Source organism: Garra rufa, chromosome 24 (assembly GCF_049309525.1).
Source record: "Garra rufa chromosome 24, GarRuf1.0, whole genome shotgun sequence".
NCBI lineage: Eukaryota > Metazoa > Chordata > Actinopteri > Cypriniformes > Cyprinidae > Garra > Garra rufa.
The window spans coordinates 3904128-3930735 of record NC_133384.1 but is presented as its reverse complement, the minus strand read 5'-3'; the positions used below and the strand labels follow the sequence as shown (position 1 = coordinate 3930735).

Genomic DNA, 26608 nt, shown 5'->3' with positions numbered 1-26608 from the left:
TGTTGGAGGGTGTTTTGGTACCATTCTTTATTCATGGCTGTGTTTTAGGGCAAAATTGTGAGTGAGCCCACTCCCTTGGATGAGAAGCAACCCCACACATGAATGGTCTCAGGATGCTTTACTGTTGGCATGACACAGGACTGATGGTAGTGCTCACCTTTTCTTCTCCGGACAAGCCTTTTTCCAGATGCCCCAAACAATCAGAAAGAGGCTTCATCAGAGAATATGACTTTCTTCTTGACACCAGGCCATCTTCCAAAAGTCTTGGCCTCACTGTGCGTGCAGATGCGCTCACACCTGCCTGCTGCCATTCCTGAGCAAGCTCTGCACTGGTGGCACTCCGATCCCGCAGCTGAATCCTCTTTAGGAGACCATCCTGGCGCTTGCTGGACTTTCTTGGACGCCCTGAAGCCGCCTTAACAATGCAGTGGAAAGTTTTTTTCGGGATTAAGTTAATTTTCATGGCAAAGAAGGACTATGCAATTCATCTGATCACTCTTCATAACATTCTGGAGTATATGCAAATTGCTATTATAAAAACTTAAGCAGCAACTTTTCCAATTTCCAATATTTATGTAATTCTCAACTTTTGGCCACGACTGTACTTCATGATATTGATAACAAAGAATAGAATATATTTATATACATGTTAGATCAAATGTAACCTAAAAGTAATCAGAATACATTACCTAATATGTATAATCCAGTAATTACGGTACAATTTGTCATGTGATTTGTAATCAGTAATGGATTACACAGTTTACAAACTGATTATATTACAAATACAACAGAAACAAAAATACATTTGATGAAGTGTGAATGTGGCATTAAATACAGTGCAATATGGAAATATAAACCACTCAGATTTTTAAAAGTGTTTAATGCTTCAGTCTAACATATTGAATGACATGTATTATGACAGTGGTGAAACATGCATTGATCATTTGCCTTTAAGACAAATTTATGCAAAATTTGCAATGGTTAATAGGAACATAGTGTGTTTAGTCTGAACATAAGCATTAAATCGAGCCTTCTGCTCTACAGATGATTCAAAATTGCATTACAGACATGAATATTATATGCAGATGCTACATTACAGTATAGTACAGTTAAAATATAACTTTTCCATGTATACATTTTTGCACATTTCTAACATACAGTTATTAAAGGAATTATTAACATTATTGACTAATTTACACAAACTACAAGAAAAACGAAACACTTGCATTTCTCATAAAAAAAAAAAACAACCTATGTAAATGATTCATTAGATTTCAGCCTTAGGGCTATAAACATTACAAATATTACTTATTTCAGCTCTTAATCTGTCACCGTCTTCACATTCATCCAAAGTGCTTTACTATCCAACCCAGGTAGTTTTCAAACTCAATTACATCCTGCAAACATTGACAAAAGTTTTGATCTTCTCATGCATACAGTCCCTGTATTAATATTCAAACAGTTCACCGTAGCCATGAATTAACATTAATAACGATGCAACCATGATGGGAATATAGTGGACCCAAAAGTATTTGCACACTTAAGTCAGACTAATGTTTGAACGTCACTGGATCCGCATACAAATCTCTTAAACTTCAACATTTTATATCTTGAAATGATATTTTTGAAAACTGTGCTTGTTGTCTTCCTTTTTGACACTTCCTTTGATATTCTGCATTTGAAGAAATAGCTCACCTAAAAATAAAAAAATGCAGAAAAATGTACTCATTGTAAGGCCATACAAGATGTAGATGAGTTTGTTTCTTCATCAGAACAGATTTGGAGAAATTTAGCATCATATCACTTGCTTATCAATGGATGGGTGCCGTCAGAATCAGAGTCCAAATAGCTGATAAAAACAATCCACACGACTTCAGTCGTGAAAAGATGGATGTTTGTAGGAAACATCCTACTGATTTAGACAAGAAAGCACTATTTTTGATAGGACTTGTTTTTGTATTTAAAAATGCAAAAATTGCATTTACATCAGCTGTTTGGACTCTCATTCTGACGGCACCCATTCACTGCAGTTGATCCCTTACTGAGCAAGTGATGCTGAATTTTTCCAAATTGGTTCTGATCTGATCATCTACATCTTGGATGGTCTGAGCGGCAGTAAGTTTTAGGCAAATTTATATTTTTGGATAAACTATTCCTTTAAGCTGGTGACGTTCAAACATTTTTCAGAGGGTGCCGGATTGGTCAGACCTATCCAGACATCATAATGAGATGTTGAGCAGATGAAGAACAGTTTTCTATATTGCCTTCTGACCCTTTCCTCAGAAGGGACTGATCACAAGCAGGATTTTTTTTTTTTTTCCCATTATGGCTTGAAAGAGCACCACAGCTCACTTGAGCAAATACTAAGTCTAGATATTACTGTACATTAAAACCTTCAACAATTTGGGGAGTCCTGATTTATTCCTGATTATTGTTCAAACCCCAAACATAGGCTCTTTTCTGCTAAGCAAACCTTAGAGATATTCAAGCAGAAATCACATGTGCTGTACTCATCAGTGCATCCTACAATTTGCTACAGTATTATTGACAGTTAGCAGCTATTTGCGCAGAACATTGAATGATATATACTTGACATTAAAGTTATTATAATGCCCTTAATGATGGTTTCTCATAGCTACTATGAAAATTCTACTTTTAATTACTGAAATAGCAGAGTTCCGACTTAAAAAAAAAAAATAAGTACAAAAAAGCTAGTGATAAGCTGCATCGCCGTACATTCACTCTGTCTTTCCATTTGCTAATTCTTAGAGTTGTCATCATAGTGCAAAAGCAGGAGTTAGAGATCACGGGACAGGTTGAGAAACACCCTCTTCCTCCTAAACGCGTGGCACGGCTCTCCTCTGGGTCTCCAAAGGTGTCGAACCTTCAGTTGATTCCTTTCAGTTGATTCTTCTGCAACAAGATGATTGAATCTTTAACATACCTGTCATCAAATGCACATTTGCCAAGTCTGTTGTAATCCGTGATCAATTCCTAAGATGTGTGTTTAAACTACGCAGTGTAGTATGTGAAACAGTAAGCAGTGTGCAACAATTAATGTTTCAAACAGTGTTAAAGGACTATAGTTGGGGTCACCTTGCAGAATTTACCAAAACGAAAGGATCATACAAAATGCACGTTATTTATTATTTAGCACTGACCTGAATAAGATTTCACATAAAAGATGTTTAAAATAATAGTTGAACTTAAAAAAAAATGACCCCGTTTAAAAGTTTACATACACCTGATTCTTAAAACTGTGTTGTTACCTAAATGATCCACAGCTGTGCTTTTTTGTTTAGTGATAGTTGTCCCTTGTTTGTCCTGAATAGTTAAACTGCCCGCTGTTCTTCAGAAAAATCTCTCAGGTCCCAAAAATTCTTTGGTTTTTCAGCACTTTTGTGTATTTGAACCCTTTTCAAAGATTATGATTTTGAGATCCATATTTTTACTACACTGAGGACAACTGAGGGGACTACTGCAACTATTACAGAAGGTACAAATTTTCACTGATGCAACAGAAGGAAACATCATGCATTAAGAGATGGGGGGTGAAAACTTTTTGAATTTAAAGATCAGGGTAAATGTAACTTATTTTGTCTTCCGGGGAACGTGTACATATATTCTGTAGCTTCGGAAGGGCAGTACTAAAAGAATAATAATAATAATAAAAAAAACAATATTTAGGCAAAATAAGAAAAATGTACACATCCTCATTCCTGTTCAAAAGTTTACACCCCCACTCTTAATGCATAATTTTTCCTTCTGGAGCATCAGTGAGCATTTGAACCTTCTGTAATAGTTGTCCTCAGTGTGAAAAGATGGATCTCAAAATCATACAGTCATTGTTAGAAAGGGTTCAAATACACAAAAATGCCAACAAAAAACAAACAAACAAAGAATTTTTTTTTTTTTTTTTGAAGAACAGCAGGCAGTTTAACTGTTCAGGACAAACAAGGGACTCATGAACAACTATCGAATAATAAAAAAAACACAGTGGATCATTCAGGTAACAACACATAGCACTAAAAGAATAAAACAAAAGCGGTCAAGAACCAAAAAAAAAAAAACCTCTTATTTTGGTTTAAGAATTTACATTTTGCACATTCTGCAAGATGTATGTAAACTTTTATCCTCGACTATAGTTCAGAATATTTTGGACTCTTATTTTAATGCTACATTTCTCCAAATCTGTTTTGGAACCTATTTCCATCTTGGATAGCCTGAGGGTGAGTAAACCCTTAGCAATTTAGATTTTTGGATGAACTATTGCTTTACTTTGTCAAAATGTGTCATCCAAGTAAGTATTCTATTTTGAACAGGAAAGTTGCAAAGTATTAGTAGTGTTTCTGAAAGAAGTCTCTTATGTTCACCAAGGCTTTTCCCGAATATCTGAACGATTACAAATGTGATCTTGTTTGTTGAACTGTTGTGTAAAATCTATTAGTATTGTGTTAAATTTTAGACATAATATTGTGTGTGTTGTTCATTTTTACCAACAAAAACTGTTCAAAACAATACAAACTGTTGTGCGTCTCTAAGGAACACCAATATGTCATTACTGAATAAATCCATTTTTGAGTCAATAATTCAGTGAAATCTTCTGAATGAATAACTACAGTGGGGATCGAAAGTTTGGGCACCCCAGGTAAAAATTTGTATTAATGTGCATAAAGAAGCTAAGGAAAGGTGGAAAAATCTCCAAAAGGCTTCAAATTACAGATTAGACATTCTTATGTCAAAAAAAAGTTAGATTTTCCATCATTTACACTTTCAAAATAACAGAAAACAAAAAAAGGCGTCTGCAAAAGTTTGGGCACCCTGCAGAGTTTATAGCATGCACTGCCCCCTTTGGAAAGCTGAGACCTGACAGTGTCATGGATTGTTCTCAATCATTGTCTGGGAAGACCAGGTGATGTCAATCTCAAAGGTTTTAAATGCCTAGACTCATCTGACCTTGCCTAGAAAACTGAAAATAGTTGACGCTCACAAAGCAGGAGAAGGCTAGAAGAAGATAGCAAAGCATTTTCGGATGCCAATATCCTCTGTTCGGAATGTAATTAAGAAACGGCAGTCATCAGGAACAGTGGAAGTTAAAGCAAGATCCGGAAGACCAAGAAAAATATCAGACAGAACAGCTCGCAGGATTGTGAGAAAAGCAAGTCAAAACCCACGTTTGACTGCACGATCCCTCCAGAAAGATCTGGCAGACGCTGGAGTTGTGGTACACTATTCCACTATAAAGAGATACTTGTACAAATATGGTCTTCATGGAAGAGTCATCAGAAGAAAACCTCTTCTACGTCCTCACCACAAAAATCAGCGTTTGAACTTTGCAAATGAACATATAGACAAGCCTGATGCATTTTGGAAACAAGTTCTGTGGACCGATGAGGTTAAAATAGAACTTTTTGGCCGGAATGAGCGAAGGTACGTTTGGAGAAGAAAGGGCACAGAATTTAATGAAAAGAACCTCTGTCCAACTGTTAAGCATGGGGGTGGATCAATCATGCTTTGGGGTTGTATTGCAGCCAGTGGCACAGGGAACATTTCACGAGTAGAAGGAAAAATGGATTCAATAAAATTTCAGCAAATTTTGGACGGTAACTTGATGCCATCTGTGAAAAAGCTGAAGTCAAAGAGAGGATGGCTTCTACAAATGGATAATGATCCTAAACACACCTCAAAATCCACGGTGGATTACATCAAGAGGCGAAAAACTGAAGGTTTTGCCATGGCCTTCACAATCTCCTGACCTCAACATAATTGAAAATCTATGGATAGACCTTAAAAGAGCAGTGCGTGACAGACAGCCCAGAAATCTCAAAGAACTGGAAGACTTTTGTAAGGAAGAATGGGCAAAGATACCGCAAACAAGAATTGAAAGACTCTTGGCTGGCAGTACAAGATATTAACTCTGCAGGGTGCCCAAACTTTTGCAGACGCCATTTTTTTGTTTTCTGTTATTTTGAAAGTGTAAATGATGGAAATAAAATATTATAAGAATGTCTAATCTGTAATTTGAAGCCTTTTGGAGATTTTTTTCCATCTTTCCTTAGCTTCTTTATGCACATTAATACAAATTTTTACCTGGGGTGCCCAAACTTTCGATCCCCACTGTAAATCACTCATTAAGTCACTGACTGCTACCTACAGGTGGTTTTAGTTTGTTTACAAAGTATCATTTAATAATAATTAAAAAGAAATAGCTACTTTTTTTTAGTAATGCCTATTCAGTGTTTTTCTCTTTTATTATACCGGTAATAATAGCCACTTTCACGCAGTAAAATTACCAAAAACGACTTTACCGGTAAATACAAAATGATATCATATGAAATGATATTACACCGTTTTACCGGTAAAGCTCCATTCATACATCTGTTTCAAAATACTGGTAAATTCTCTGACATCATTTGTAAACTTGGAGGGGTTGTTGATATTTTCATTTTTGTATCAAACGTTCACATTCACATAGCTGCGTTTAGACATTGCTTTGAATTCCGTAAACAGCGCAAGAGTAAATGTGTCATCTGCACCGGAATGTTCTGATTGGCTCAGAGTAATGTCTTATGTCATCACATTCTGAACTCATACCGGTACTATCGTTCTGTGTTCACACAGAGCACATTACTGGTAATGTTACAACTATTTTTCATACAGGTAAATTGCCAGAATGAATTTAAAAGGATTTGTGCAAAGGCAATAGGATAATGCTTACCGTCTCCTGCGCTGCACATACAGACGGATGAGCCACTGCACCACAAATGGCCAGATGACAGCAAAGGCCACAGTTCCAGGAGACACATCAAAAGGCCACCAGGACGGCTTCTGGAAAGTGTAAATAATGAGAATAAATAATACGCATTATGTCAGCACTCAGTCTAGGGCAATGTCATAGCTAAAATTAATAATAATACAAAAATTGGAACATGATCGTACAACAACAACAAAAAATTGCTTGTATGCATTTGGCAAATGTTTTTTATCCAAAGTGACTTACACTGCATTCAAGACACAGTTGAGGTCCAAAGTTTACATACACCTTGCCCATCTGCAAAATGTTAATTATTTGACCAAAATAAGGGATCATACAAAATGCATGTTATTTTTTTATTTAGCACTGACCTGAATAAGATCCGAATAAGTTCACATGAAAGACATTTACATATAGTCCACAAGAGAAAATAGTTAAACTTATAAAAATGACCCCATGCAAAAGTTTGCATACACTTGATTCTTAATACTGTGTAGTTATGAATGATTCACAGCTGTTTTTTTTTTTTTTTTTTTTTTTTTTTTTTCTTCGTTTAGTGATAGTTCGACTCTCTTGTTTGTCCTGAACAGTTAAACTGCCACTGTTCTTCAGAAAAATCCTTTAGGTCCCACAAATTCTGTTTTTGTTTTTTTTGTTAGCATTTTTTGTGTATTTGAACCCTTTCTAACAAAAACTATGATTTTGAGATCCATCTTTTCACACTGAGGGACTCACATGCAACTATTATAGAAGGTTCAAATTCTCACTGATGCTCCTGAATGAAATATGATGCAACTATCACAAAGCAAACTAACAAACAAACAAAAAACAGCTGCGGATCATTCAGGTAACAACACAGTATTAAGAATCAAGTGTATGTAAACTTTTGAATGGGGTCATTTTTATAAAAATATATTTTTCTCTTGTGGACTATTGCAAATGTCTTTAATGTGAAATATCTTATTCAGGTCAGTACTAAATAAAAAAAAAAAACATGCATTTTGTATGATCCCTCTGATTTTGGTAATATAATGAACATTTTGCAGATTCTGCAAGGTGTATGTAAACTTTTGACCTCAACTATATACATTTTATCAGTTCATGCATTCGCTGGAAATCGAACCCCGTTTGAGCTACAGGAATGCTCTTATTTTAAAGGGATAGAAATCCAAAAAATTAACATTCTGTCGTTATTCACTTACCATCAAGTTGTTCCAAACCTGTATGATTTTCTTTCTTATTTTGAACATAAAAGAAGGTACAGTATTTTAAAGTATGTGAGTAACCAAACAATTACTGACAGCCATTGACTTCAAAAGCAGAGGGGAGAGTCTACGGAAGTCAATGGGGACCAGAAAGCATTCTTTAAAATCTTCTTTTGTGTTTAACAGAAGATAGAAATTCATACAGATTTGGAACAACATGAGAGTGAGTAAACAATGAAACGTTTTATTTTAGGGTCATAAAACTTTATTAAAATGAATTTACCTTCTTAGATTTACTTGCAGGAGGTGACAGGTAGTCTGATGGCAGTGCTAAGGATCGGGCCTGAAAAGTTGCACAATGCAAATCAAAATTGTTATATTTCACATTTAATCAGTGTTATTTATATTTATTGTACCGATTAAAAAAAATGACAGTTTGTAACCTGCGAGGCTGTGAGAGCTTCCAGCGTGTGTAGCCTCTCTAACACACTTTGCATGTCGTCCTGCAATCTGGCCAGAGCACATATAATCTGTTCATTTAGATTCTGTGTTACAGATCCATCCGTCCCCCAGCGTTCCCCATCTCCCCCACTGCCCTGCTGCGGTCCCGCTGGTCCGGAGCCAAAGGCAGGTGACCTGGACCCTGATACACAGGAGAACCAGCTGCAGTATGTGCAAACAGCTCAAACATTCTATAGATCATTAACAGATTAAAGTTTTCAACAACAAATTTGCTTGAGGATTCCAGCTCTGTTCCAAAACCTAGAGAGGATTTAAAAGGCAACATATGTGACCCTGGACCACAAAACCAGCACTGGTATATGGGTAGCAATATGTAAAAAATACATTGTATGGGTCAAAACGATCAACTTTTCTTTTATTCCAAAAATCATTAGGATATTAAGTAAAGATCATGTTCCATGAAGATACTTTGTAAATGTCCTACTGTAAATATATCAAAACTTAATTTCTGATTAGTAATGTGCATTGCTAAGAACTTAAATGGAGAACTTATTTATTGATTTTCTAAATATCTTGATTTTTTTGCACCCTCAGATTTTCAAAAAATTCTATCTCAGCCAAATATTGTCCTATCCAAAAAACCATACATCAATGGAAAGCATATTTTTTTATTATTCAGATATCAGATGAATACACATTGACCCTTATGACTGATTATATACACTCACAGTGCACAGTGTTGTTTTTTTTATACATAGAAAAAATATTATTTGGGCAGAAACAATAGTAGGCATCATAAGGTTTCGAAACAGAGCTTATATATGATTGCTGCTGTTTTTGGCTGCTAGGTTTGTACCTCTTCCCCTCCTGACCACAGAACTGTCACTTCTATTCCCCGGAAGTCCCTGCCTCTGAGAACCTCCTCTGCTGCTCCGTCCATCTTCTCCGCCGTGCTGTACGCCTTCCTCCCGTCCCAGCAGTTCCTCTTGTGATCTGACCTCTTCTATGGAGGTGCTGTGGCTCTCCTCGGCTACGTCCAGTAAGTGGCTGACGTGTAACTCAGAACCCTGATGAACAGGAACAAAAGCACATAAATTCTGGCAAACCATTGCAGAGGTGCAAACAGATTAAATATTTGATCACATTGACGTTGTTTAGCGATTTTTATCCAATCAATTTAGTAGGAATCCATGTGTCGGGGACTTTCACGTGAGGGTTAAAGCTTTACCTGCACACATTTTGCAACATGCATTCTCTGTGCTGACCAACAGGAAGCTGTTTGGTTTGAAAGTGCTGAAATTTCACTCGTGTGACCAGATCTTAGAGGTGGTTCATCCAAAAATAAAAAATTCTATCATTATTTACTCATCCTCAGTTTGTTCCAAACCTGTTTAAATTTCTTTCTTCTGCTCAACACAAAAGATATATTTTGAAAAATGTGGGTAACCAAACAGTTTCTGATCTCCATTCGTTAACACTGTATCCTACCTTCCCAGTGTCAAGTAATTTTGGGATCGGACATGATGTAAGCTTAAACTGAAATCTACTTGCCTCTTCTCCACCAAACTGGTCGACAGAGTCACAGTACACCTCGTTGTCCGAATCACTGGCCACATGGTGAGAACTGGACACGTCTTCTGTTTCACATATATAAAGAAAGTGATTCCGATCAGTTCAGTTCAGATAACTACTGCAAGTACAGCTGAGGTCAAAAAATTTACATCCCCCTTTTAGAATCTGCAAAATGTTAATTATTTTATCAAAATAAGAGGGATTGTACAAAACACATGTCATTGTTTTAGTACTGACCTGAATAAGATATTTCACATAAAAGATGGTTACATATAGTTCACAAGAGAAATTAACAGTTGAATTTATAAAAATGACCCATTTTAAAAGTTTACATCCCCTTGATTTTAATACTTTGTTCTTATCTGAATGATCCACGGCTGTGCTTTTTTTTTAGTTTAGTGATAGTTGTTCAGAGTCCCCTGTGTGTCCTGAACAGTTAAACTGCCTGCTGTTCTTTAGAAAAATATTTTAGGTCCCACTAATTCTTTGGTTTTCCAGCATTTTTGGGTATTTGAACCCTTTCCAACAATGACTGTTTGATTTTGAGATCCATCTTTTCACACTGAGGACAACTGAGGGACTCATATGCAACCATTACAGAAGGTTCAAATGCTCACTGATGTTCAGAAGAAAAAAAACATGTATTATAAGCTGGGGGTGACAACTTTTAAACAAAATGGAGATGTGTACATTTTTCTTATTTTGCCTAAATATTATACATTTTTTTATACCCTTTAGAGACTACAGAAGATAGTTGCATGATTCCCAGCAGACAAAATTAGTTAAATTTACCCTGATCTTCAAATTCAATAATTCAATAGTTTTCACCCCTCAGCTCTCAAAGCATGGTTTTTCCTTCTAGAGCATCAGTGAGCATTTGAACCTTCTGTAATAGTTGAATATGAGTCCCTCAGTTGTCCTCATGCAGTCACTGTTGGAAAGGATTCAATTTCACATAAATAAAGAATTTGTGGGACCTGAAGGATTTTTCTGAAGAACACAGGCAGTTTAACTGTTCAGGACAAATGTGGGACTCATGAACAACTATCACTAAACAAAAAACACAGCTGTGGATCATTCAGGTAACAACACAGTAATAAAAATCAAGGGAATGTAAACTTTTGAACCGGGTCATTTTTATAAAAACCTATGGAATCTATATAAACATCTTTTATGGGGAAAAACCTTTTTCAGGTTAGTACTAAATAAACAATAACATGCATTTTTTATGATCCCTCTTATTTTGGTAAAATAATTTACATTTTGCAGATTCTCAAAGGGGGATGTAAACTTTTGACCTTAACTCTATGTTCTAGATTTTATTTTAAAATCATGATTCAAGTCCTAGTTGGTAAATTTACCCTGATCTTCAAATTCAATAATTCAATAGTTTTCACCCCTCAGCTCTCAAAGCATGGTTTTTCCTTCTAGAGCATCAGTGAGCATTTGAACCTTCTGTAATAGTTGCATATGAGTCCCTCAGTTGTCCTCACTGTTGGAAAGGATTCAAATTCACACAACTAAAGAATTTGTGGGACCTGAAGGATTTTTCTGAAGAACAGCAGGCAGTTTAACTGTTCAGGACAAATGTGGGACTCATGAACAACTATCACTAAACAAAAAGCACAGCTGTGGATCATTCAGGTAACAACACAGTATTAAGAATCAAGGGAATGTAAACTTTTGAACCGGGTCATTTTTATAAAAACCTAGATTTTAAAATCATGAATCAAGTCCTAGTTGGTAAATGATTACCCCAAATGTCCTTTCCCTCACCTTTGATGTGTCCGTTGAGCTCACTGACGTCTCTATCGTGGTTAACGCTTTCAGAGTCTTCTTCCGACTCTTGCCTGTTCAGATCAGACTTAGACCCGTGCGTTCCATTGGTATAGACTTTATGTTGACCAATACTGCCATTAGATACCGGTCCTTTAGGTCTCCCTGCAGAAGCCCTTTTCTTCGGTTGTGAAGCTGGAAAACACCATAGTTTGCATTTGTTTATGAAGGACATTTCAGTGGCGCTTACTAATGCAAAACTGCTCACAATACTGTATGGTTAATAAGGCACTGCTAGGTAGTTACCTTTTTTCACGTCTTTAACCTCCTCTTCTTCGTCTTTCTCCTCCTCTTCCTCCTCATTGTCATCTTCTCCGTCTTCCATGTCTATTGATTTAATCTTTGGAGTTTCTGCTATTTTGATGGGGTAACTTTCCAGGCTGCCGTTCATCTCCATCGTCCTGATTATGCTTTTTGTGACACTTTTAGGTGGTGATGTTAGCATGCTCCCAAAGCCTGGAGAAAACAACCAAAAAACATGCAAGATGATGCATTGAGGATACCTTCTGAAACTTGATAGGTACACTTTCTAAAAAGTCTGTTCTTTCAGGAACATTTCACAAACTTAAGCTGTACTGGTAACACTACAGCCCTATAGAGAACTCTACACTAATAACAGCAGTGAGTGAATAACTGAGGCGGCAAGGGAAACACCTGGACTAGGGCACTATGAACTAAAGGCACAGACCACTGGGAGAACACACTGCTATTCACTTGCCTTCAAGTTGCCTAGCAAATCTTTCCAAGCGAGCTGAGCACGAAACACAGGGATAATTAGTTAATTAATTCATGTAAAGAAGATTTTATAGTTATTCACAGTACATGCACACTACAGTTCAAATGATTGCGCTAGGTACGATTTTTTGAAAAGAGGTCTGTTATGCTCAGCAAGGCTACAATTATTATATCATAAAATATCAAAACTGTAATATTTTGAAATTAAATTGAATTATTAAAACTGTTGTACATCTAAATGTAATTTATTCCTATAATGGTAACAGCATCTATTAGCCCAGTCTTCAGTGTCACTGTAATATGCTAACTTGTCCAGACAAACAAACACTGTTGATTATTAATACTGTGTTTTTACCTGAATAATCCACAGCTGTGCTTTTTTTGTTTGTTTGTTTAGTGATAGATGTTCACAAGTCCCTTGTTTGTCCTGAACAGTTAAACTGCCTGCTGTTCTTCAGAAAAAACCTTCAGGTCCCACAGATTCTTTGGTTTTTCAGCATTTTTGTGTATTTGAACCCTTTCCAACAATGAATGTATGATTTTGAGATCAATCTTTTCACACTGAGGGACTCACATGCAACTATTACAGAAGGTTCAAACACTCACCGATGTTTCAGAAGGAAACATGATGCATTAAAATTCAGGAATGGGGGTGAAAACTTTTGAACAGAATAAGAGATTTAATAAGATTTCTTATTTTGCCTAAATATCATATTTATTTTCATTTAGTACTGCCCTTCAGAAGCTACAGAAGACGAAATACGTTAAATTTACCCTGATCTTTAAATTCAAAAAGTTTTCACCCCCCGGCTCTTAATGCATCCTGTTTCCTTCTGGAGCATCAGTGAACATTTGAACCTTCTGTAATAGCTGCACATGAGTCCCTCAGTTGTCCTCGTGTGAAAAGATGGATCTCAAAATCATAGTCATTGTTGGAAAGGGTTCAAATGCACAAAAATGCTAAAAAAATAAATAAATAAATCATAATTTGTGGGACCTGAAGGATTTTTCTGAAGAACAGCAGGCAGTTTAACTGTTCAGGACATACAAGGAACTCATGAACAACTATCACTAAACAAAAAAAAAAAAAAAAAAGCACATCTATGGATTCAGGTAGCAACACAGAATCAAGTGTCATTTTAATAAACTATTTTTATTAAAATATTATTTTCTCTTGTGGACTATATGTAAATGTATTTTATGTCAAATATCTTATTCAGGTCAGTACTAAATTAAAAAAATAACATGCATTTTGTATGATCCCTCTTATTTTGGTAAAAATTCTGCAAGGTGTATGTCAAATTTTCGATATCACATGACAATTAACCAAATTCTCCCTTAAAAATACTCATTACTAATAATTCAACATAATTGAATATAATCATTGATTTTTGGGCTAAATGCAATTGTTCTGAGATTCACCCCAAAGGCCACTGTTGATCAGTTTACCTGTGCTCAAATCTGACACTTGCATTATCTTCTTCTTTTCATCAACAAGCTCATAGAACGGTCCAATCACCTGCAGAAGCTCCTCGACCTCATTTGTTACAGGCATACTTTCCAGAATCTATTCAGAAAATTTAAAACAAAGTTACACAAGCCATTACATTAAATCACACAACATTTTAAAAAACTGCTTAAAAACGCAAAACACAATACCAGTTTCAAATCGTCCACATAGGCCGCCATCGCCTCCTCCTTTGCCATTTCCCCCAGAGAATTCCATGCATCCCTAAACACCAGCAGAGCGAGTCAGCGAGAACTTTGCTCTCATAAGCCTGTCAACACTGATGTTGTCATCTTACAATGAACTGAAACTCTAACACTTTTCAAAACAACTCTCAGATGCATGTATGAAAAAATATAAGAATGAAAATAGCATGTCTCAGTTACATCTTTCAACAAAGATTTAAAAATAGGTTTTTGAAGAAGTACAAATGCAGAACTTTCAGTGGCACTGTTACTAATAATACAAATCTGATGTGTTACTGATACTTATCTGTTATCTGACTGAACTTTCAACATACCAACAGTTCACTTTCAGTTGGTTATGGATACTGGTCTACATGGTGTAAACTCATTTAAAGGGGAAGTGTGTTATTTTTGAATTACTAGTGACAACAAATGGAATTGAAAATTTTTTGACTGTTTTCAAACTATTTTTCAACACTACCCCTGTCTGCCATTGGTTGAACAGGTAGTCCGTCCCCAAACTAACACCATTGGTTGACGCGTAAACTAGGGATGGGCGATACCACTTATTTTGTTTTCGATACGATACCGATATTTTTAAGGCCAGTATCATCGATATCGATACCGATACGATACTTCTAAACTTAATTTTTAAATTATTACATTTATTAAATTAATAAGAGTAAAATATGTAATTATGCCCTTTTTTTATAACCTTTTACACTTTATATTTGAAATGCATTTTAACATTTAATATGCAACTAATTAAATTTTATTTTCTACACGTGGTTAAAATATGTTTACTTTAGTGGTAACTACAAAACCTACAGTTGAAAATACTTGTTTTCATAAGGGGCTGCCAGTGACAGGCTGTTGCACACATAAAATACAACATTTTTATTCTGACAGTGTATAATTTATATTAACGTTACTACAAAACATGATCAATGAACTTTAAGTGTTAATTTAAAGAAATGTAATTGCACTTGTGAAATGCAAATTATGTAAGCTTCAGTTTCAGTTTGTTTATTGAGAAATAGCTCAAACATTTTTTTTATTTTCTGTCCTCTGATAAGCATTGTACAGGGCTGTCATTCCCAAAAGCATCAATGATTTCTTATGATACTTTTAGGAAACACAGCCCTGTTTGAATGCACTGTCTAAAGGGAGTGAATGCTCTCTGTGATTGATTGGTTCTGTCTTGCATCATTTGCGTGCGTTCAGATGAGTAGGAAAAGTGTTCTATCGTGAACAGTTATTCTCTAACATAGGTTATGCATCCAATTAAATGCACATTGTACTCCTGGCTTTTTGTTAAATAAACAAAATCACTGGTAAATAAAACACACCTTAGTATCGATATTTTCAATTTGAGTATCGATACTTTCGATACTCGCATCAGTATCGATATATCGATACTTTAGGATCAATATGCACATCCCTAGCGTAAACTAACTAGACAGAGCAAACACAGCAATGCTTTGAAAAGGCACACACTGTTTGCACTCTTTATTAACTATGTTTATTAAATTGGGATATGAGGGGCTTTTTTAACAGTGAAAAAATACGCTTCACTTTTAAAAAACTAATAATACTTATAACTAAAAATTTCTTGAAGTCTGAACATTTAGCAGGTTCAATACCATTTGGCTTTGCCAACGGGGTCCCAAAATCCTGGACGAGGAATGTTGCAGGGGCCCTGTGTTGCTTGCTTGTAGTAGCTATAAAATTTCAGCATCATGTCATTGGAAGGCTGAAATGAACCTGGAGGAGAAATAAAACAAATATTTTTGTGTTACAGAATTGTATATATCAAGTAATGTTTAACATTTAAGATTTTTAATATTAACTATATACAATAGATTTGTTGATTTCTCAAATTTAAAGGGATAGTTTCCCTAAAAATGTTTTAAAAATATGTCATTAATTACTCAACCCCAGAACGTTCTAAACCCACAAGACCTTTGTTCATCTTTGGAACACAAATGAAAGGATTACTCAACTTTCAGAAAAAAAAAAAAATCCAGATTTTTTGTGGAAAACATTACAGGATTCTTCTCCATGTAGTGGACTTCAATATTGCTCAATGGACTGAAGGTTAAAAATGCAGTTTCAATGCAGCTTCAAAAAGCTTTAATCCCAGCCGAAGAATAAGTGTCTTATGCTGCATTCCAGGCAGGTTTTTGAGCCCGTAAATCACGACGTAAATCAGAGCCATTTGAAGCTGCATTTAAACTGCATTTTGGAAGTTCAAACTTGGGGGTACCATACATATGCATTATATGGAGAGAAATCCCGAAATGTTTTCCTCAAAAAACATTTTTCTTTATGACTGAAGAAAGACATGTACATCTTGGATGACATGGGGGTGAATACATTATCAGGAAATTTTAATTTTGGAAGTGGAGCAATCCTTTAAGACATTTTGATCAAATCTGAGAGCTTTCTGACCCTGGATATACAGCAATGCAACTGCCACTTTCAAATAAAACCTGGTACGTGGTACTGTGAATATGCATCGGAGGCTGACGTGGAAGAATAAAGTTGTTATTTTTGTTTTCATTGGGCACAAAAATTATTCTTGTGGCTTCATAAAATTAAGGTTGAACCACTGATAGCACATGGACTATTTTATTGATGTCCTTACTACCTTTCTGGCCCTTGAACATTGTAATTATGTTGCTGTCTTTGCAGGGTCAGAGAGCTCTCGGATTTCATCAAAAACATCTTAATTTGTGTTCCGAAGATGAACGAAGGTCTTACGGGTTTGGAACGACATGAGGGTAAGTAATTATTGACAGAATTTTCCGTTTTGGGTAAACTATCCCTTTCAATATTTAGTAAGAAATCCCAAGACTAAACATGGTTAAGCTTAATAACTTAAATATAATTAATATATTAAATATCTCTTGATTTAAAAAAAAAAAAAAATCACACGATGCTCTATCACCAATCACACAAGACACACACACAGAGTCGCTGATCAGGGCTAGTGGCACACGATCTATTTCAGCACTTAAGCCAGACTGAATGTAGGCTAATCGCGTTGACCATGGAAACCCGTGATAATTTGTTATTTGATTATGAAACTGCAGGGATCATTTAAAAGTAGGTGAGGGGTTGTGTGCACAGCTGCAATACAACACACAATACACTGTCTAAATGTCTGTGACTCATTTACTCACCGTTTGAGGGTAAACTTTGGATCACTTTGACAGCAGCATCGAACCTCTGCTCGTGGACTCGTTTGTTGTCACCCTCCATCATGACAATCTAACCGCTACAGCAAGATCGGGACCAAACCTAACGTTACCAGCAAAGTTACATTATATAGTATTCGATTCATGTAATGCATGTTCCTTGCTTCGGTCACAGTTACAGTAAGCTAATAAAAGTGTTTATTATCCCAAAAGAAGTAAACAAAGCCAAAAATAATCCATTTTGTCTCGACAAATTCTGAAGGACAAGCAAGACATGACTGAAAGTGCTGTGCATACTATTTCATGTACTATTTCCAGATTAATTTGCATTGGAAATGATCGAAAAGTCGTTAAAACAAACACGAGCATTTGATACTTTACCATTTGCGGCTCTACCTGCTGTGCTGGAGACTACGACCTCATGAATACGTACCTGACAGTCAACATACGAAAGCCTACCTCAGGTGTTTCCTGGGAATTGTAGTTTCTTCAGAGAACAACGCTGTCGAACAACGGCATTTAAGTAATACAAATACCATAGTTCTTTATCTACACGCGTAACGTCTTGGGAAATGTAGTTCACAAAGGAAAGCCTACCCAAGGGAGTTAATAGCATGTAAACCGTCCAAAACTACGAATTCTGAAACAAGCCAGAATTACTCTGATGCATATTTCTAAAGAAACACGTGCGGTTAATAATTTCCTGCGCGATAGGCGACAAGGCAACATTGTAACACTTAATGGAACGCATCAAAGCGTTCCGTCCCTCGCAAGTGGATGTACTGTAACACTACAACGCCCAAAGTTCCATTCGCTCAGCAACAATGTATCAGCTGTGCTGATAGGTGACGCTGTTGTGAAAGCGAGGCGATTAGAAGTCTGGCTCATTTCCTAGAATCGGCTCTTTTGAACAGTTCTTTTCAGCGAATCGTTTTAAAAACAATTCATCGAGTCTTTTGCGCCACTACGTAATTACGTCACCGTGCGTCCCTGGCGTTGCATTTCAAACACTAAAAAGCCAAATATTTTGTTTACTGTTTTTTTTTCTCTCTATTAAGTTATAAGTAAAACGATTGTAACACTTTGTTTCAACTCTCATAAAATGTAAATACAATGTGTGTGTGTGTTTACAATATTATTTTAATTTTAAACAAACACTTTTTCGAATGTATGTTGATAAAACTGCCGTATAATCACATTTCCACTATGTTGGAGTGTGGCATGTTCCCGCTACTCGGTTCACTCCCAAAACTCGTACGACGGTTCTGGGTTCTCCGTTGATAATCCGGCTCAATGCGAGTCGCGCATGTCTCGGTTCAATGATTCAGTGAGTCGTTGACTCGAGAACAACTCTTCCCGATTCAGCCTCATATACACAGCGGTTTTGTGAACCGGTTCAATTGATTCATTTGAAAGATTCGACTCAAAGGAGCGATTCCGATCACTGGGGCTAAGCTTGAGCTCTCAATCAAATCCCAGACGAGGAATAGGAAGCTCTGTGGAGACATGTAAGATGGCAGAGCTGCAGATGTTACTAGAGGAAGAAATTCCAGCCGGTAAACGAGCTCTCGTAGAGAGTTACCAGAACCTTACGAGGGTCGCGGACTACTGTGAGAATAATTATGTTCAGGTAAGCACTCGCGTGTTTCTCTGTTACGCGCTGGTTCTCCAGCACTGCTGTGGGGATCGGACAGGAAATATGGTTGTAAAATGGAAAAGCAGGGATGAACCGCTCATGGGAGAGCATTTTGAACGCATAAACGGCGAGCTTTGTAAAAAGCTTGATGTTATTTAAGTGGTTTGTTGATAAGATGTGTAATCGTTACTGGATTCGTGTCGTTTACATTGAGGGTGTGTCTGGATACTGTTTAACTTAGACATATGAAGTTTGGCGCATATCTACCAGAAATGTCTCAAACTTCAGAAAGGAGGATGTGAGATTTGTCTGGGCTTCAGAACGATATATTTTAAGTCTTGACGAAAAGCTTAAAAGCTTAAAGAGAAATAAATGGTGTCATATGGGGACATGAGAAATTTGCTAAAGTCATGTTTTTGGTTTAATAGATCACTCTTTATCGTATCTCATCACATCTGCTTCCTCAAAGTGTTTGTGAACTAACTAAGTTTATTCTAATTTGTTAAGATGTAAACTGTTCACAGACAGCTGTTAAAAATACCAAAACACATCAAACATGTTAAAAGTTAAAACAGTTTTTTATGTTATTATAAAATGTTATTGTAATAATAATATTTAGGCTTTATTATTTAAGTTTGCTTTATTTATTTATATTTAATTCATGTCATAAGTTTTGTAAGTATATAATTGTTTTCAACATTTATTATTATGATTTATTTTATTCAATTTTATTTTGTTTTGTAATAGTTAATACAATATATTTAAACAAAATTAATTTTTTATTTACAAATTAGTAGAAATAAATATTATTTATGTATTTATAATCCTATTATTTGTTTGTATACTGATTATTTATTAGTATAGAATATATATCTGCATTTTTTTCTATGCACAAATTTGCTAAAAATGATTGACAGTTAAATGACCCTCCTCTGTCAAGAGAGTTCAGTGCACTCTTGATTTACAACCTATAGGAACATTTCAAAAGAAAGTGAAATACTCAGATGTTTCTGAGGCATCAGGTGTTTGCAAACAGCGTTCGCTCAAACCTATATTTCTCTCTCGACACAAAACACCTGTGTCTAAGATTGAGGCCCGGATGAGAACGACTGCCCTAAAACGACACTATCAAGATGTTTCTCACAGTTTGATTACGTTCTGATTCCTCAAGAAAAAGTTGCTCGACAGGTAGCGCAACATTTGTTCGGAAAGCGGCTTGTCAGGTTTGATGTAAAATGGCAACCCTTTCCACCGCATGACCGAGCACGCATTGAGTCGCACCGATACTACAGCAGCGACCGCAGAAGATGACTCAGATGGGAAACCAATCACTACGTCTTGTGTTCAAGTCCCGGCTTGACGGAACGGCCTGCAGGCTGCCATGTGGCTTTTTTTCCACCCTCTCTATTCTTCATCTATTTTACATCATGCCTGAGCGCAGGATGAAGGCACTTCCTGTGAATGACTGTGTGGCTGTGATGATGCAGCAGCAGATGGTGGGAGTGGGTCTGTGTAACCAGGACAGCCACTGCCCCACTTTCTCATGTTCTCTGTATGTGTTTGAGAGCGAGCGAACGAGCAAGAGAGAGAGAGAGAGGCATGTAAGGCATGTAAGGAGTGCCGTGAAGTCGATCGTCTTTTACAGGGGCACGACAGGTCACTGCTGTTTCTAGCCGGCATGTGGAAATGTTGATCTTTCTCTTTTCTGGATTGAATCACGGATGACATCCGGAGACGACGTTTTACCCGGAATGCGAAGAATGTGTCAAAGGAGTAGTTGATTTACTCATCATCATGCTGTTCCAAAGCCTTGTGACTTTATTTTTAAAGTGGAACATGAAAGGAGAAGTTTGGCAGGATGGTGTTTTTCTATTTTCTATAGAATGAAAGTAGACTGTGACTAATGGCTGTCAAACTCCAGAAAAGCACCATATGCGTGTCAAAAAGACAAAAACATACTGTAAAAGTGCTCGAATCGATTCAAGAGCTCAGATACCGTAATCACTCCAGGAAAAGTACAAGTATTTCTTTTTAATTTGAGTACTTAGATTTGAAAGTGCAGTTGACGTCAGAAGTTTACATTCTCTTTTCAGAATCTGCAAAATGTTAATTATTTGACCAAAATTAGAGGGATCTTACATACATTTGCCTTGAACAGTTAAAGGTCCCACACATACGCCTTCTTTGGTTTTCCAGCATTTTTGTGTATTTGAACCATTTCCAACAAAGACTGTATGATTTTGAGATCCATCTTTTCACACTGAGGACAACTGAGGGACTCATATGCAACTATTACAGAAGGTTTAAACACTCACTGATGCTTCAGAAGGAAAAACCATGCATTAAGAGTTGGGGAGGGTGAAAACTTTTGAACAGAATGGAGATGTGGACATTTTTCTTATTTTGCCTGAATTAGGGTTGGGCGATGTCGACCAATTTGGCATCGTACGATGTCTAATGTGAAATATCGCGATGGACGATGGCATCGTCTGCGGGGGGCGGGGGTGAGGGATGGTTGTTGTTAAATAATTTATTCATAACAAATAAATTAATTGTAGCCTACCGTGTCCACCAGTGCTTAATTTGAGCCTGATCCTGTTCTGGAAAATGTCCGATTTTGGATTTTTGTGTTCCGGTATTTGTTTTTAAAGATCCGGCATTAAGTGCATTAGATCGTGACAGTGCGTGCGTGCAGACGAGACAAGAGCAAGCGCGGGTTTATATAGATGCATTTGGAGGATGTGTGTTGGTCCTTAACATATTTTCGACGAGTCAGCTTTTTTAAGTTCAATAACGCTCTCATTGATTGCTTACTGCTTAACCCACTCTCTCCAAATGCATTTACTGAGCAGCAGAATGTTTAGAGAGAAAGTGTAATATCAGAAATAATACCAAATCAAGCGAAATATTATGTATTAACATTATAAACACTATAAACATAACTATAAGTTAGTTACCCTGACTCCAAAACGAATGATTTAAATGTAGAGGTATTCTGAACAGAACAGAAATGAAACAAAATATATAAAGTTAAGAAACTAAAACAAAGCGAAACTAAAAATAGCAGGCGTTGGGCTCACGCACCTCTGTTTTTCGGCACAAATCCAAGTGTTTCCATATTCCCAATGTATTTGAATGATAAAGTGTTATTTATAATGTATACTAGGCTTTGTATTGTACATTCGTATTTCGATGGAAAAAAAAAATACTCTTGTTGTCACAATTCACTAAACAAACAAACAACGACGGAGTAAAAGTGAAGGTATTTAATAATCCAAGGGAAGCAGGTAAACACAGGAACACAGCGTGGTAACAATTAACATTCGACAAGACATGATGGTAAGCACACACATTAAATAGACAGGGTGATTGACAAACACAGGTGTTGGCAATGATGGGAAAAACCAAGTAACAGAAAACAGCGGGGGTTCCAAGCTCTGTTCGTTATGGTAAAACCATGAAAAGGGCATATTTGGTGTAGTTTATTTAATCTAATTTAATTAAAATTATTTAGATTTTTTTCTGATGTTTTTGTATGCCTCATTTATTAATGTAAACTAACTTTCATGTAATTCGTTAGGAGTTCACTGTAATTTGTATTGTGAACACTAACAACTTCCTTGTTATTATTTCCTCATAATAATAATAATAAAATAAGTAAAGATGCAGAAATTGAAAGCATGCATTTCATTTGGCTATACAGTGATTAAGTGTTTTTCGTGAGCGGGTTGCTACTGGGGCGGGGCCGGGGCGGGGCGCTGCGGGGGCGGGGAGGAGGATCGCGATGCCGGCTCAGCATCGTGATGTCTATTGGCCATCGGCGATGGACGATGGCATCGTCTATCGACCCAACCCTAGCCTGAATATCATTTTTTTTTTCTTCCCAGAAGACAAAACAAGTTCAATTTACCCTGGTCTTCAAATTCAGAAGTTTTCAACCCCAGCTGTCAGTGCATGGTTTTTGAGCGTTTGAACTTTCTGTAGTTTGTTAATAATTATGTAATTAGTTGTCCTCCGTGTGAAAAGATGGATCTCAAAATCATAGAGTCATTGTTGGAAAGGATTTTCTGAAGAACAGCAAGCAGTTGAACTGTTCAGGACAAACAAGGGACTCATGAACAACTATCACTAAACAAAAAACACAGCTTTAGGTAACAACACAGTATTAAGAATCAAGGCAATGTAAAGTTTGGAACTTGGTATTTTTTTATTACTATTTTCTCTTATTCAGGTCAGTACTACATAAACAATAACATGCATTTTGTACGATACGTCTTATTTTGGTAAAATAAACTGATTTTAAAAGGGGGGTGTAAACTTTTGACCTCAGCTGTACTTAATTTTTAATGTGCTTAAGTATTAAAAGTACAGCTTTGATGTACCATGTTTATATATTTTTTTTTCTAGTCAGCATTAGTTAATCAAAACATGATATAGACTACTGTGTGAATACTAAGCCGCAAAAATACAATTTAAATCTGAATTCTGCATGTTCTGCGTGTCTCTGTGTGAATGAATGGCGCAGATACGCAGTTTTGTATACAACACACATACTGAAGCGCATGGACCGTAATCTCTAGAACTTCTTATTTATCATCATTAGGGTTGCAAAAATGTGGAAAATGGAAACATTCCAGAAATTTTGGAAACTTTCCAGGGTTTTTCGAATCTTCCTGGGATTTTTGGAACGTTTTTGGAAATTTACTGGAAATTGTCCACCCCTTTGCAACCCTAGTCATTATATCATATAAAACAGAAACTTAAAGGTCTTTACAGCAACTTGAAATAAAAGAGTTTAACTTGAAGAAACAGTGACAAAATATATGACTTAATGTAATGATAGTACTACTACTACTAAAATTATTATTAAAAGATTACTTTTTAAGGAATGTTTACTAGAGAAATTATTATCAGAAAAATGTAAAAACAGAACATGGTATTTCTAGGAATAAATACATTAAAAAAAAGAAAAAAATATATATATATTATTATTATTATTATTATTTTATTAGTGCTTTAAGTAATTAATCGCATCCAAAATATGTTTTTGTTTATATAATATATGCGTGTGTACTGTGTATATTTATTGTGTATAAAGAAACATACATACAGTATATATTTAGAAAAAAATTGCCTATATAAATACATTTATATTCAATAAAATTATATTATATATAAATATGTCTAATATATAAACATACCATATTTTTTCTTAAATAAATGTATTTATATGTACATAATAAATATACACAGTGATTAATCGTGGCCCAGCACTATTTTTAATATAAAATCAATTAATTAGAGATGCTTTTGATCAATAAAATGTTATGAAACCATTCAAATGTAATGCATTTTAAATGGAAATTAATGGAATGGAATGGAATGGAAGTTGAAAAAAAAATGCCTTAAAAATAACTATTTGTTAAATGTAATAAATTGCTGTTAAATTGTGTATGTTTCATGATTTCAATGAATTAGACTTTTTTTTTTTTTTTTTTTTTGAAAAAATGGAATTTGGGGCGGAAAAAATGGATTTAATAGGGCCTTAACAAAATACTAGCGTTATAATTTTTTTTAACTGCTACTGCAATGTAGACTATAAACATTAATTTGCATTATTTTACTTTTTTTTTTTTTTTCCTACTGTAAAAAGCAAATATTGGCTATTTCATTTATGCAGTGGTGAAAAAATTGGCAAAATACATTAGGGAAAAACACGGAAAACCATGTTCGGTAATCAGCCTTCGGCCCAATGTGTAATTTTGTTCGACTTTGGCCAAGAATTTTCATTTCGGTGCATCCCTATTTGCGATAGCTTTGTAACGAACTGACCAAAATTATAGAATGGAGTTATACATGGAATTTTTGTATGAAAATGAGCAGCTTGAACAATCTGCTAAACTTCTCCATTTGTGTTCCACGGAAGAAACTAAGTCATCAGGTTTTGAAATGACATGAGGTTGAGTAAATGATGACAACCCTTGAATTTATTCAGCTGTTCCTTTGAGACACTTACATTTGAGGTTTAGGGAAATGCAAGTTGCATTGCTTTATTTATTCACTGGTGTTTTAATATTTGTATTTAAAATACCCCTGAGCCCAATTTGCATGTTTGTCCGGCAACTGTATCTCTTTTGGAATGCAAGACGGCGTGTTGCTGTAACCTCCACGGACAGGTTGGCTTCTGACAAGGATGCATTAATAAACCCAAGCCACCTGGCTTGGTGAGAAGGACACAAGCAGAAAACGCTCTTGAACAGGTGGTGGACCACCATTGCTATGCGTACAAATGTCAAATGGATACACACGTTTAGTGAGGAAAGTGCTCTGATACTAAACATATTGATGTTTCCATCAGTCAGTCTTTGTTTTTCCATCTCCTAGCTGCTTTTCTAGGTGCCTTGCTTATTTCGCATGGCCAGCTCGATGGCACTTGTTAGTCTCTGAGCGTTCTGCCCCTGCATGACTCAAGCACTGACTTCAGCAAACCAAGTGCATTGCAGACTAGGATTTTCCATATAATAGGACAAGTGTGAAGATTGCTGCCCACCGTTCCAGCGTGGCTTCTCTGTGGAGGATGTATTGTGTTCAGAACAATACTTCTGATTTTATTGTGATATGAAAGGCCTACACTAGAACTTCTGAAATGACTGTTATTATTAAGAGACACTGAAAATATTGCATTAGATGCTGTATGTAATATACTATATTGATATTTTGGAAATATGTGATGGATTCTTGTGTGTGAAGAAGTCACCGCATTAATACTAGGGTGTTTTGTGTAAAGTCATGTTTTAAGTGTAAATAGAAAAAAGAATACCTACTGCATGAACGTGCTGAAGATGAAATATGTGTCAAGTTTGATGCATTATGCAGTATACTTTGGGCTTCAATATCAAATATATAAAAAACTTTTTATCTCACAAATTTGACTTGTTTTTTTTTTTCTCAGAATTGTGAGATGTAAATTTGTAGTGAGTTATAAAGTCCAGTTCTATCTCACAATTGTGATTTTTTTTTTATATATCAAACAATTCTATATAAGAAAAAAGAAAAAAGTCAGAATTACCTTATATCTTGCAATTCTGATTTCATTTCACAGAATTGTGAGATAAAAAGTTGCAATTACCTTTATCAATTTTTCTTCAGTGGCAGAAATGGGCTTTCATAAACTTCCAAGGTTATATTTGTAGCAAATAAATAAATATTTCAGAGAAAAAAATCTTTCCAGTGCTGAGGGAAAAAGAAGTCAGAATTGTTGAGTTTATATCTTGCAATTCTGACTTTATTTCTCATAATTGCATTGCAACTTTATATCACACACTTCTGAGGAAAAAAAAAAGTATTTCTGATTTTATTACTTGCAATTGTGAGTTTGTCTCACAATTCTGAGAAAAAAGTGAGAATTGCAAGATGTAAACTCGCAAATAACGGTTTTAATTTTATTCAGTGGTGGAAATGGACTTCTATAGATGTTAATATGGCAATAAATAATAATCATTTTGACTTTGATATA

The 26608-nt window shown here is 35.8% G+C and overlaps 2 protein-coding genes across 4 annotated transcripts in view; one reads left to right on the top strand and one right to left on the bottom strand.

Annotated features, from left to right (window-relative positions):
* Positions 1–863: 863 nt before the first annotated feature.
* On the bottom strand, positions 864–17916 carry acbd5a (acyl-CoA binding domain containing 5a). Of its 3 annotated transcripts, none has more exons than XM_073830469.1 (14): positions 17838–17916; positions 17442–17559; positions 15900–16020; positions 14224–14296; positions 14014–14131; positions 12548–12580; positions 12076–12285; positions 11770–11964; positions 9973–10058; positions 9278–9488; positions 8403–8602; positions 8243–8302; positions 6719–6828; positions 864–2913 (listed from the first exon to the last, which is right to left on the bottom strand). In XM_073830469.1, the coding sequence occupies exons 2-14, from the start codon at positions 17521–17523 to the stop codon at positions 2901–2903; spliced, it is 1512 nt and encodes a 503-aa protein (XP_073686570.1). In that variant the 5' UTR covers positions 17524–17559; positions 17838–17916; the 3' UTR covers positions 864–2900. The 3 variants fall into 3 exon arrangements, with proteins under 3 accessions (XP_073686570.1, XP_073686571.1, XP_073686572.1); XM_073830470.1 differs by having other exon boundaries at positions 9973–10055; XM_073830471.1 differs by lacking the exon at positions 12548–12580.
* Positions 17917–18916: 1000 nt separating this feature from the next.
* Positions 18917–26608, top strand: part of LOC141300010 (abl interactor 1-like) — a 25860-nt gene continuing 18168 nt past the window's right edge. Inside the window, exon 1 of the mRNA XM_073830310.1 lies at positions 18917–19086. Coding sequence (XP_073686411.1) covers positions 18970–19086 — 117 coding nt within the window. The 5' untranslated portion in view covers positions 18917–18969. The remainder of the gene's footprint in view (positions 19087–26608) is intronic.

Excerpts from the sequence above, each read along its gene's own strand:
- acbd5a (XM_073830469.1), bottom strand. The coding sequence starts at position 17,523 with ATGATGGAGGGTGACAACAAACGAGTCCACGAGCAGAGGTTCGATGCT. Across the intron at positions 12,581-14,013 it reads AGTGTCAGATTTGAGCACAG|CTCGCTTGGAAAGATTTGCT; the intron begins GTAAACTGATCA and ends TTTCGTGCTCAG. Across the intron at positions 10,059-11,769 it reads GCTCAACGGACACATCAAAG|AAGACGTGTCCAGTTCTCAC; the intron begins GTGAGGGAAAGG and ends TATGTGAAACAG.